The sequence below is a fragment of the Eucyclogobius newberryi genome, unplaced genomic scaffold (assembly GCF_026437365.1).
Source record: "Eucyclogobius newberryi isolate DKJ021-1_F unplaced genomic scaffold, fEucNew1.0.hap1 SCAF_9, whole genome shotgun sequence".
In the NCBI taxonomy this organism is placed as follows: Eukaryota; Metazoa; Chordata; class Actinopteri; order Gobiiformes; family Gobiidae; genus Eucyclogobius; species Eucyclogobius newberryi.
The window spans coordinates 11,543,968-11,556,467 of record NW_027316532.1 but is presented as its reverse complement, the minus strand read 5'-3'; the positions used below and the strand labels follow the sequence as shown (position 1 = coordinate 11,556,467).

Genomic DNA, 12,500 nt, shown 5'->3' with positions numbered 1-12,500 from the left:
CGTTTGGGTCACGTTTGGGTCACGTTTGGGTCGCATTTGGGTCACGTTTGGGTCGCATTTGGGTCACTTCTGTCCCTCTGTCCTGAGTCCTGAATTGTTTTAATCTATATTCAGAGTTGTAATCCTAGACTCTGATAATACTTGTAATAATACATGTAATAATACTTGTAATAACGTTTGTAATAATACATGTAATAATACTTGTAATAACACTTGTAATAACACTTGTAATAACACTTGTAATAATACTTGCAATAACACTTGTAATAACACTTGTAATAATACTCGTAATAATACTTGTAATAACACTAATAATAACACTTGTAATAACAGTTGTAATAATACTTGTAATAACACTTGTAATAACACTTGTAATAACACTTGTAATAACAATGACTCTTGGATGAGAGTCGAAACGTCTATTTTTTCTAACTGAGTCCAGATGACTACAACTGAAGCTTTTTCTACTTGTAATAACACTTGTAATAATACTTGTAATAACACTTGTAATAACACTTGTAATAACACTTGTAATAACACTTGTAATAGTACTTTACCTTGGATGGGAGCGTGGCGCTCTTGTTGAAAGCGTCTGCAGTGGAGAACGGGTCCTTTGTCGTCTTCTTAAAGAAATCTTCTGAAGACGACTTGAACGGGTCGGTCTCTTTAAAGGGGTCTCCTCCAAAGGGGTCTGGACACGAGACAAACGCGTCACATACAGAAGGACAGGCTAAAGGGGGACAGTAAAGGGGACAGTAAAGGGGGACAGTAAAAGGGGGACAGTAAAAGGGGGGCAGTAAAAGGGGGTCAGTAAAGGGGGACAGTAAAGGGGACAGTAAAGGGGGCAGTAAAGGGGGACAGTAAAGGAGGACAGTAAAGGAGGACAGTAAGGGGGGACAGTGGACAGTAATGTGGCACGTTTACTCGGACAAACACAAGTACTTTTTCACTCCCTGTGAGTAAATACAAATACAAACGCTTTCATGTGGACGATCTGAAACGGCTTGAACGTTTGTCTTTCTTGCTCCTTCAGATATGATTTATTTTGTCTTGTCTAATGTTCAATGTTTTGTCCTTCAAATCCGATATTATGGCCAGACATTTCCTCTCCAAATACTCCAAATACTTCAGTCCTTTCTTGGACCTCTGCTTTTTACCAGAATAACTCTTAAGTACTTCTGATGTTGTGAAGCTGAATATTCAAATACTTAAATCCTTTTAAAGCATCTTTAGGTGACTTTACATTTACACATCAATAACACAAAGAGAGTGTGATTGTTTGGGACGTCCTGGCAGAGGATATATACCTGTAGTTCCTGTGGGCAGCTTTGCAAATGGGTCAGTTTGAAAAGGGTCACCTTCAGGGTCAAAGGGCAAAAGAAGGGGAACGCAACAGAGAAAAGAGAAGACAATCATAAGCTGAAAGCAAAAGGCAGAGAGCACCCAGCATGCACTGCAACCATATCATGTGACACAAAGAGAGGGCGGGGCAGGAGTGAGGGTGGAGTTACCCTTGAAGGGGTCGCTCTTGAAGGGGTCCTCGGAGTGGAAGGGGTCACAGTGCAGCTCCTGAGGCTGGAACACGGGCTGAGGCTGGACGGGGAACACGGACGCCTTCACTTTGAACGGGTCCTCCACCTGCAACGTGTACTTCAATGTATTACTACAAACAATATACTGCACTTTTAATGTACTACTACAAACAATATACTGCACTTTCAATGTACTACTACAAACAATATACTGTACTTTCAATGTACTACTACAAACAATATACTGCACTTTCAATGTATTACTACAAACAATATACTGCACTTTCAATGTACTACTACAAACAATATACTGCACTTTCAATGTACTACTACAAACAATATACTGCACTTTCAATGTACTACTACAAACAATATACTGTACTTTCAATGTATTACTATAAACAATATACTGCACTTTCAATGTATTACTACAAACAATATACTGCACTTTCAATGTATTACTATAAACAATATACTGCACTTTTAATGTATTACTACAAACAATATACTGCACTTTGAAATGAATGAATATCACAATACTTTACCCATAATAAATGAAAAGAAAAAGTACATTTGTATTACTTTCAGTATTATTAAGAACGGCAATACTTTTCCTTGAAAGTTTCTGAAAGTGATATTTGTATGAGGTTACAATACTTAATACTTACAATACTTCACTTTTGGAATCAATCGGCACCAAAATATGTAAACAATACTGACACACGCCTTTATCTGTAACAAACGTCTCAAACCTCACAAACGTCACAGTATTTGATCATATCACAGTATTTGCAGTACTCAGTTGTACTCTCTCCTGTTCTGCACACTGTCACTGTCACTGCACACTGTCACTGCACACTGTCACTGCACACTGCACACTGTCACTGTACACTGTCACTGCACACTGTCACTGTACGCTGTCACTGCACACTGTCACTGCACACTGTCACTGCACACTGTCACTGCACACTGCACACTGTCACTGCACACTGCACACTGTCACTGTACACTGTCACTGCACACTGTCACTGCACACTGTCACTGTCACTGCACACTGTCACTGTACACTGTCACTGCACACTGTCACTGCACACTGTCACTGTCACTGCACACTGTCACTGCACACTGTCACTGTCACTGTGAAAGTATTGAAGCATTGCAGTTTTATTATAGACAAGATGAAAGTACTGCGATAAGTACTGCGATAAGTACTGCAATAAGTACTGCGATAAGTACTGCGATACATGTGGGTCAATGTGATACCACACTACAAAACCGTGTGACAATACTTAGCAAACCCAAACACGTAATGTCCCAGGCTGAGGATGATAATGCTCCATGATGGATCCATGTAGTCGTACCTGGGCGGGTCTGGGAGCCGTGAATCCCCCGTTCTCCCGATCACTGAACGTCTCCCCCATGTCGGCCAGGTTGGTCATACTGCCCCCATGGGTGCCATTCAGGGTGCTGTTGAACTGCTCGATGCTGCGGGACACCTCCTGCTGGCTGTCCTGGATCTGACACAGCTTACTGCGAGCCTGAGGAGCACAAAGAGGAGCACACACTGTCAGAGGAGAAGAGGAGCACAAAGAGGAGCACACAGCACTGTCAGAGGAGCACGAGGAGCACACGGCACTGTCAGAGGAGCACACGGCACTGTCAGAGGAGCACACGGCACTGTCAGAGGAGCACGAGGAGCACACAGCACTGTCAGAGGAGCACAAAGAGGAGCACACACTGTCAGAGGAGCACACGGCACTGTCAGAGGAGCAGAGGAGCACGAGGAGCACAAAGAGGAGCACACGGCACTGTCAGAGGAGCATGAAGGAGCACACAGCACTGTCAGAGGAGCATGAGGAGCACACGGCACTGTCAGAGGAGCAGAGGAGTACACAGCACTGTCAGAGGAGCACACACTGTCAGAGGAGCACAAAGAGGAGCACACAACACTGTCAGAGGAGCACAGGAGCACACAGCACTGTCAGAGGAGCACGAGGAGCACAAGGAGCACACACTGTCAGAGGAGCACACACTGTCAGAGGAGCACACACTGTCAGAGGAGCACACACTGTCAGAGGAGCACGAGGAGCACACAGCACTGTCAGAGGAGCACAAAGAGGAGCACACGGCACTGTCAGAGGAGCAGAGGAGCACACGACACTGTCAGAGGAGCACAAAGAGGAGCACACGGCACTGTCAGAGGAGCACGAGGAGCACACGGCACTGTCAGAGGAGCACAAAGAGGAGCACACGGCACTGTCAGAGGAGCATGAAGGAGCACACAGCACTGTCAGAGGAGCATGAGGAGCACACGGCACTGTCAGAGGAGCAGAGGAGTACACAGCACTGTCAGAGGAGCACACACTGTCAGAGGAGCACAAAGAGGAGCACACAACACTGTCAGAGGAGCACAGGAGCACACAGCACTGTCAGAGGAGCACGAGGAGCACAAGGAGCACACACTGTCAGAGGAGCACACACTGTCAGAGGAGCACACACTGTCAGAGGAGCACACACTGTCAGAGGAGCACGAGGAGCACACAGCACTGTCAGAGGAGCACAAAGAGGAGCACACGGCACTGTCAGAGGAGCAGAGGAGCACACGACACTGTCAGAGGAGCACAAAGAGGAGCACACGGCACTGTCAGAGGAGCACGAGGAGCACACGGCACTGTCAGAGGAGCACAAAGAGGAGCACACGGCACTGTCAGAGGAGCAGAGGAGCACACAGCACTGTCAGAGGAGCACACACTGTCAGAGGAGCACAAAGAGGAGCACACAACACTGTCAGAGGAGCACAGGAGCACACAGCACTGTCAGAGGAGCACGAGGAGCACAAGGAGCACACACTGTCAGAGGAGCACACACTGTCAGAGGAGCACACACTGTCAGAGGAGCACACACTGTCAGAGGAGCACGAGGAGCACACAGCACTGTCAGAGGAGCACAAAGAGGAGCACACGGCACTGTCAGAGGAGCAGAGGAGCACACGACACTGTCAGAGGAGCACAAAGAGGAGCACACGGCACTGTCAGAGGAGCACGAGGAGCACACGGCACTGTCAGAGGAGCACAAAGAGGAGCACACGGCACTGTCAGAGGAGCATGAAGGAGCACACAGCACTGTCAGAGGAGCATGAGGAGCACACGGCACTGTCAGAGGAGCAGAGGAGTACACAGCACTGTCAGAGGAGCACACACTGTCAGAGGAGCACAAAGAGGAGCACACAACACTGTCAGAGGAGCACAGGAGCACACAGCACTGTCAGAGGAGCACGAGGAGCACAAGGAGCACACACTGTCAGAGGAGCACACACTGTCAGAGGAGCACACACTGTCAGAGGAGCACACACTGTCAGAGGAGCACGAGGAGCACACAGCACTGTCAGAGGAGCACAAAGAGGAGCACACGGCACTGTCAGAGGAGCAGAGGAGCACACGACACTGTCAGAGGAGCACAAAGAGGAGCACACGGCACTGTCAGAGGAGCACGAGGAGCACACGGCACTGTCAGAGGAGCACAAAGAGGAGCACACGGCACTGTCAGAGGAGCAGAGGAGCACACAGCACTGTCAGAGGAGCACACACTGTCAGAGGAGCACAAAGAGGAGCACACAACACTGTCAGAGGAGCACAGGAGCACACAGCACTGTCAGAGGAGCACGAGGAGCACAAGGAGCACACACTGTCAGAGGAGCACACACTGTCAGAGGAGCACACACTGTCAGAGGAGCACACACTGTCAGAGGAGCACGAGGAGCACACAGCACTGTCAGAGGAGCACAAAGAGGAACACACGGCACTGTCAGAGGAGCAGAGGAGCACACGACACTGTCAGAGGAGCACAAAGAGGAGCACACGGCACTGTCAGAGGAGCACGAGGAGCACACAGCACTGTCAGAGAAGCACAAAGAGGAGCACACGGCACTGTCAGAGGAGCAGAGGAGCACACGGCACTGTCAGAGAAGCACAAAGAGGAGCACACGGCACTGTCAGAGGAGCAGAGGAGCACACGGCACTGTCAGAGGAGCACAAAGAGGAGCACACGGCACTGTCAGAGGAGCACGAGGAGCACACAGCACTGTCAGAGAAGCACAAAAAGGAGCACACGGCACTGTCAGAGGAGCAGAGGAGCACACGGCACTGTCAGAGGAGCACAAAGAGGAGCACACGGCACTGTCAGAGGAGCAGAGGAGCACACGGCACTGTCAGAGGAGCACGAGGAGCACAAGGAGCACACACTGTCAGAGGAGCACACAGCGGAGAGGAGCAGGCTAGAAGAACACTAAAGGAGGAGGCACTTCTCCCAACGCTTAGACTCACAATCATATCAGGAGTAGAGTTTATTTCAGATGTTATAAACCTCTGTCTCCACGAGCTCAAGTCAAATATAGTTTTAATGTTGATTTATTCTTAATTACATGAGAAGAAGATCCTCCAATCAGAAAGCACAATGACACATGAGTCATTTGTGTTGCCAGATGGTCACTAAAGCACAGCTCCTGCACTGGTCATGAGGAGGAGGAGTTTGACCTCTGCAGCTCAGTGAACCTGGAGGAGGAGGACATGATGGTCCACAATGTGAGAGGGACAGACTCCATCTGCATGTTAAGGGTGTCCCTCCTGATCTGGTGGAGAGTACCCACTGGAAGGTGTAAGTACCTGGTTGATCTCATCCTGCGTGGCCTTCAGGGACTTGATGATGGTCTCCAGCTGGATCTTGCCTGCGCTGAGGCTCTGCTCCAGCTGCATCTCCTCCTGCTGCAGCCTCCCCAGGTCAGCCTTGGCCCGGGTCAGCTCCTCCTCCTGAGAGTGGAGGTCAGACTCCTGAGAGTGGATCTGGCTCTGCAGGCTGGAGATCTGAGCAGAACAAAGATGACAGGTCAGCCTTAGCCCAGGTCAGCTCCTCCTCCTGACTGTGGAGGTCAGACTCCTGACTGTGGAGGTCAGACTTCTGACTGTGGAGGTCAGACTCCTGAGAGTGGAGGTCAGACACCTGACTGTGGAGGTCAGACTCACATCACAGACACATGTGATCTGAGAATCTGAAAGGTTCCAGGAACTTCTACTGGAGACAGATATTGCAGTCAGAGGTTACACAGAGGTCAGAGGTTACACAGAGGTCAGAGGTTACACAGAGGTCAGAGCATTTGCCATTTGGCCTACATAGGATATCAACAGCTTTTACTTTTGCCTTGTGAGCCCCTCAGCCCCCCCCACAGACAGCACACGGCTTTGACTCCATGACATGTACATACATGACCGTGTACATACATAACCGTGTACATACATGACTGTGTACTGTACATACATGACCGTGTACATACATGACTGTGTACTGTACATACATGGCCGTGTACATACATGACTGTGTACTGTACATACATGACCGTGTACTGTACATACATGACTGTGTACTGTACATACATGACCGTGTACATACATGACTGTGTACTGTACATACATGGCCGTGTACATACATGACTGTGTACTGTACATACATGACCGTGTACTGTACATACATGACTGTGTACTGTACATACATGACCGTGTACTGTACATACATGACCGTGTACTGTCCATACATGACCGTGTATATACATGACCGTGTACTGTACATACAAGACCGTGCACTGTACATACATGACCGTGTACATACATGACTGTGTACTGTACATACATGACTGTGTACTGTACATACATGGCCGTGTACTGTACATGACCGTGTACATACATGACCGTGTACATACATGACCGTGTATTGTACATACATGACCGTGTACATACATGACCGTGTACATACATGACTGTGTACTGTACATACATGACCGTGTACTGTACATGACCGTGTACATACATGACTGTGTACATACATGACTGTGTACTGTACATACATGACCGTGTACTGTACATGACCGTGTACATACATGACCGTGTACTGTACATACATGACCGTGTACATACATGACCGTGTACATACATGACCGTGTACTGTACATACATGACTGTATACTGTACATACATGACCGTGTACTGTACATACATGACCGTGTACATACATGACCGTGTACATACATGACTGTGTACTGTACATACATGACTGTGTACTGTACATACATGACCGTGTACATACATGACCGTGTACTGTACATACATGACCGTGTACATACATAACCGTGTACATACATGACCGTGTACTGCACATACATGACCGTGCACATACATGACTGTGTACATACATGACCGTGCACTGTACATACATAACCGTGCATTATACATACGTGACTGTGTACTGTACATACATGACCATGTACTGTACATGACCGTGTACATACATGACCGTGTACTGTACATACATGACCGTGCACTGTACATACATGACCGTGTACATACATGACCGTGTACATACATGACTGTGTACTGTACATACATGACTGTGTACTGTACATACATGACCGTGTACATACATGACCGTGTACTGTACATACATGACCGTGTACATACATGACCGTGTACATACATGACCGTGTACATACATAACCGTGTACATACATGACCGTGTACTGCACATACATGACCGTGCACATACATGACTGTGTACATACATGACCGTGCACTGTACATACATGACCGTGCATTGTACATACATGACTGTGTACTGTACATACATGACCGTGCACAAACATGACCGTGTATTGTACATACATGACCGTGTACATGCATGACTGTGTACATACATGACCGTGCACTGTACATACATGACCGTGCATTGTACATACATGACTGTGTACTGTACATACATGACCGTGCACAAACATGACTGTGTATTTTACATACATGACCGTGTACATACATGACCGTGTACATACATAACCGTGTACATAAATGACCGTGTACTGCACATACATGACCGTGCACATACATGACCGTGTACATACATGACCATGTATGTACCGTGTACATACATGACCGTGTACTGTACATACATGACCATGCACATACATGACCGTATACTGCATATACATGACCGTGCACATACATGACCGTGTATTGTACATACATGACCGTGTACATACATGACCGTGCATACATGACTGTGTATTGTAGATACATGAACGTGTACTGTACATATATGACCGTGTACATACATGACCGTGCACATACATGACCGTGTACTGTACATACATGACCGTGCACATATATGACCGTGTACTGTACATACTTGACCGTGTACATACATGACCGCGTGTACTGTACATACATGACCGTGTACTGTACATACATGACCGTGTACATACATGACCGTGTATTGTACATACATGATCGTGTACTATACATATATGACCATGTACATACATGACCGTGTACATACATGACCGTGTACTGTACATACATGACTGTGTACATACATGACTGTGTACTGTACATACATGTACTGTTACTTAACCACGTTTAAGCGGTATAACTTTACAGCACAAATGTGATTTGTTCTTTGTGTTACACAAAGGACTGGAAAATATCATGAGGCTTGAAATAGAAATAACTCATGAAGGGTTTTTGGATTGATAAATTGGAAATATCTCCAGTGAATATTCTCATTTTAATATGGTATTGTTTCATCTTATGGACAAATGAATATTAACCCTTAAACATATTATTATTGTTATTTCAATAGTTCAAACATTTACATCTGGAATTGTGTTCATTTGGACATTTCATCCAGAGCCTCACCATGTGCGACTCCTCCTGGCACTTGATGCGGACCTCGTTGAGCATGTCCTCCAGCTTGTTCTTCTGCTGGTCCATCTCCTCCAGACGCTCATGGGCCTCCTGCTTCTGGGCCTCCAGCTCCTGCAGCGCCGCCGTCTCCCTGTCCAGATCCTCCTGCATCTCCTAAAGCGGAGGCACAGGTCACAAGGCTTCATCACAGGAGGACGTCGCAAAAGAGGACGTCGCAAAAGGGGACGTCACAAAAGAGGACGTCGCTAAAGAGGACGTGGCAAAAGGGGACGTCGCAAAAGGGGACGTGGCAAAAGGGGACGTCGCAAAAGAGGACGTCGCAAAAGAGGACGTCGCAAAAGGGGACGTCGCAAAAAGGGACGTGGCAAAAGGGGACGTCGCAAAAGAGGACGTCGCAAAAGAGGACGTTGCAAAAAGGGACGTCGCAAAAGGGGATGTCGCAAAAGGGGACGTCGCAAAAGGGGACGTCGCAAAAGGGGACGTTGCACAAGGGGACGTCGCAAAAGGGGACGTCGCAAAAGGGGACGTCGCACAAGGGGACGTTGCACAAGGGGACGTTGCACAAGGGGACGTTGCAGACTTGTTGAGGATATAAATTGTACAAAACACAGACAGAGACATGGAGAAGAATGAAGTGGTCAAATGGCCCAAAATAGCCAAGAATGCTAATGTTAGCATCGCACTACATGCGTCCACAATGCTAACACCGCCGGCTATAATTTGAAGGGGCTTGAAATGTATTGCTTGAAAACAGGAATTCAATCACTAAACACTCAAACAGGTGCTCACCTGGACCTCGGTGGTCTTGTGCCTGATGGACTCCTCCGTCTCTCGGATGTCCTGCTCCAGACTGTACTTCTCCCTGACACAATTATTATTATTCTACAGTTATAATGGTGATTGTCAATAACATAATAACCCCGCCCTCTCACCTGTCTGCTCCTGTGACCCCGCCCTAACACCTGTCTGCTCCTATGACCCCGCCCTCTCACCTGTCTGCTCTTGTGACCCCGCCCTCTCACCTCTGCAGCTGGGCGATCTCCTGGCTCAGGTCATCCAGCTCCTTGATGCCGGTGAACTCTCCTGACCCCACAGAGCTGGAGCTGTCCTACAGGCACAGACAGAGCACAGTGAGGAGAGGACTGAGGGGGGGTCCGGGGATCCGAGGGCGGAGCACATGGAATGGTTAACAATGGAATACATTAATAACGAGAAAAAGCATTTAAGTCGTCAACGGTCTTAATTTTAAGTTGAAGACGTTTCACCTGCAAACTAAGAACACAACAGCACATAAACCCTCCTGATCACTTACCCTCCTGATGTCAGACAGAGCCGCCATGTCAGATGCTGCTGGGACCATGAATCCTGCCACGCCCTGCACACACCATGTGACATGTGACACGTGCACTTACAACAACGCAATGTTCAGACTCCACATGATGATGAAGAGCAAGTGTTCATATTCATATTTTGTTTGGAAAGGGCTTATAGAAAACCTTGCCTGAATCGAGCTCCATCTCCAGATTAAATTACTTTAAAAAACATAAAAGTGCAACATTAAAACTCTTTAATCCTGAGTCAATAGTTTGTGGAAGTCTTTTGGGGTTTGTCTCTACAGCGTTTGTGAACAGAAGTTTCTCAGGTCTGGACGTTGGCTGTTCTAACACATGATGATGTTTGGTTTGAAGTCGTTCCATTGTCGCTCCGGCTTTATGTTCAGGCTCGTGGTCCTGCTGAAGGTGAAGCTCCGCCCCCAGAAGGTGAAGCTCCGCCCCCAGAAGGTGAAGCTCTGCCCCCAGTCTCAAGTCTTTCACAGACACAAACAGGTTTTCTTCTGAGATCCTCCTGTGTTTGGCTCCATCTTCAGCTCTGAGCAGCTTCTCTGTCCCGGACACAGTTGTAATATTGTGAAGCAGGCGCACGTGTTTATTCTGTCGAGTAAACTCCATGTTGATTCTTTATCGATTTTCATTCCTCCAATAGTTATGATGCTGCACAACAGGTTTTCTGGCCTGAGCACAGCTCTGATCCGAGCGCCGTCCTCCGTGCAGCTCGTGCTCCAAGTACGCTCCGGTCCCTGGTCCCCGGTCCCCGGTCCCCGGTCCCCGGTCCTTGGTCCCTGGTCCCCGGTCCCTGGTCCCCGGTCCTTGGTCCCCGGTCCTTGGTCCTTGGTCCCCGGTCCTTGGTCCTTGGTCCCCGGTCAACGGTCCCTGGTCCTTGGTCCCTGGTCCTTGGTCCCCGGTCCTTGGTCCTTGGTCCCTGGTCCCTGGTCCCCGGTCCCTGGTCAACGGTCCCTGGCCCCTAGTCCTTGGTCCCCGGTCCCCGGTCCTTGGTCCTTGGTCCCTGGTCCCTGGTCCCCGGTCCCCGGTCCCCGGTCCTTGGTCCCCGGTCCTTGGTCCCCGGTCCTTGGTCCCCGGTCCCCGGTAAACGGTCCCTGGTCCTTGGTCCCTGGTCCTTGGTCCCCGGTCCTTGGTCCTTGGTCCCCGGTCCCTGGTCCCCGGTCCCTGGTCCCTGGTTCCCGGGCCCCGGTCCCGGTGGTGTAGCTACAGAGAGCAGTGGGAGCTACTTTTTGGAACTGGCCATGGGCTTGATTCACTGCTTAACTACACGCTACGTCCTTGATTTATCTTTTGATTTCGGCAATTATTTCTGAAAGCAAAATATTTTCTAAATTTCCCAAACTTTTCCAGGACCTGGATTCTGATTTTCCATGACTTTTCCAGGTTATAATACGATACTTGCAGTTTAGAACGTTATGATGAACCCGAGCTTTTCCATACATTAGACACAGGACTACAACAGGTAAACTCACCGGCCCCGGGGTCCCTCTCTCAGACGGGGGGATCATGTCTGCGCTCAGCGTCTGCGGAGGGTCCAGCCCTTTGCTCACTTTCTGCTGGATGAGGTGCATAGCCAGAGAGAACTGCTCCCGGGACAGTTTCCCCATCTGCCTGGTGTCTGCCAGGGCCCTGCGGACACACCCACCTGTGAGCTGACCCGGGGGACACACCCACCTATGAGCTGACCCGGGGACACACCCACCTGTGAGCTGACCCGGGACACACACCCACCTGTGAGCTGAACCGGGGACACACCCACCTGTGAGCTGACCCGGGGGACACACCCACCTGTGAGCTGACTCTGACCCGGGGGCATTGATCAGAACCCTCACTTTTATATTACACTTATATTTTTATGTCAATCCAACAGAAACGTGTTGAAACTGTCT

General features: G+C 48.7%; 1 protein-coding gene across 1 annotated transcript in view; it reads right to left on the bottom strand.

Annotated features, from left to right (window-relative positions):
* The window catches only part of LOC140353807 (epidermal growth factor receptor substrate 15-like 1), a 40,772-nt gene that overhangs the window by 11,529 nt on the left and 16,743 nt on the right, over positions 1-12,500 (bottom strand). The window contains exons 11-20 of the mRNA XM_072438553.1: positions 12,084-12,240; positions 10,584-10,646; positions 10,294-10,379; positions 10,061-10,133; positions 9,263-9,424; positions 6,194-6,391; positions 2,894-3,070; positions 1,512-1,638; positions 1,308-1,358; positions 558-691 (exon numbers count right to left, since the gene is read on the bottom strand). Coding sequence (XP_072294654.1) covers positions 558-691; positions 1,308-1,358; positions 1,512-1,638; positions 2,894-3,070; positions 6,194-6,391; positions 9,263-9,424; positions 10,061-10,133; positions 10,294-10,379; positions 10,584-10,646; positions 12,084-12,240 — 1,228 coding nt within the window. The remainder of the gene's footprint in view (positions 1-557; positions 692-1,307; positions 1,359-1,511; positions 1,639-2,893; positions 3,071-6,193; positions 6,392-9,262; positions 9,425-10,060; positions 10,134-10,293; positions 10,380-10,583; positions 10,647-12,083; positions 12,241-12,500) is intronic.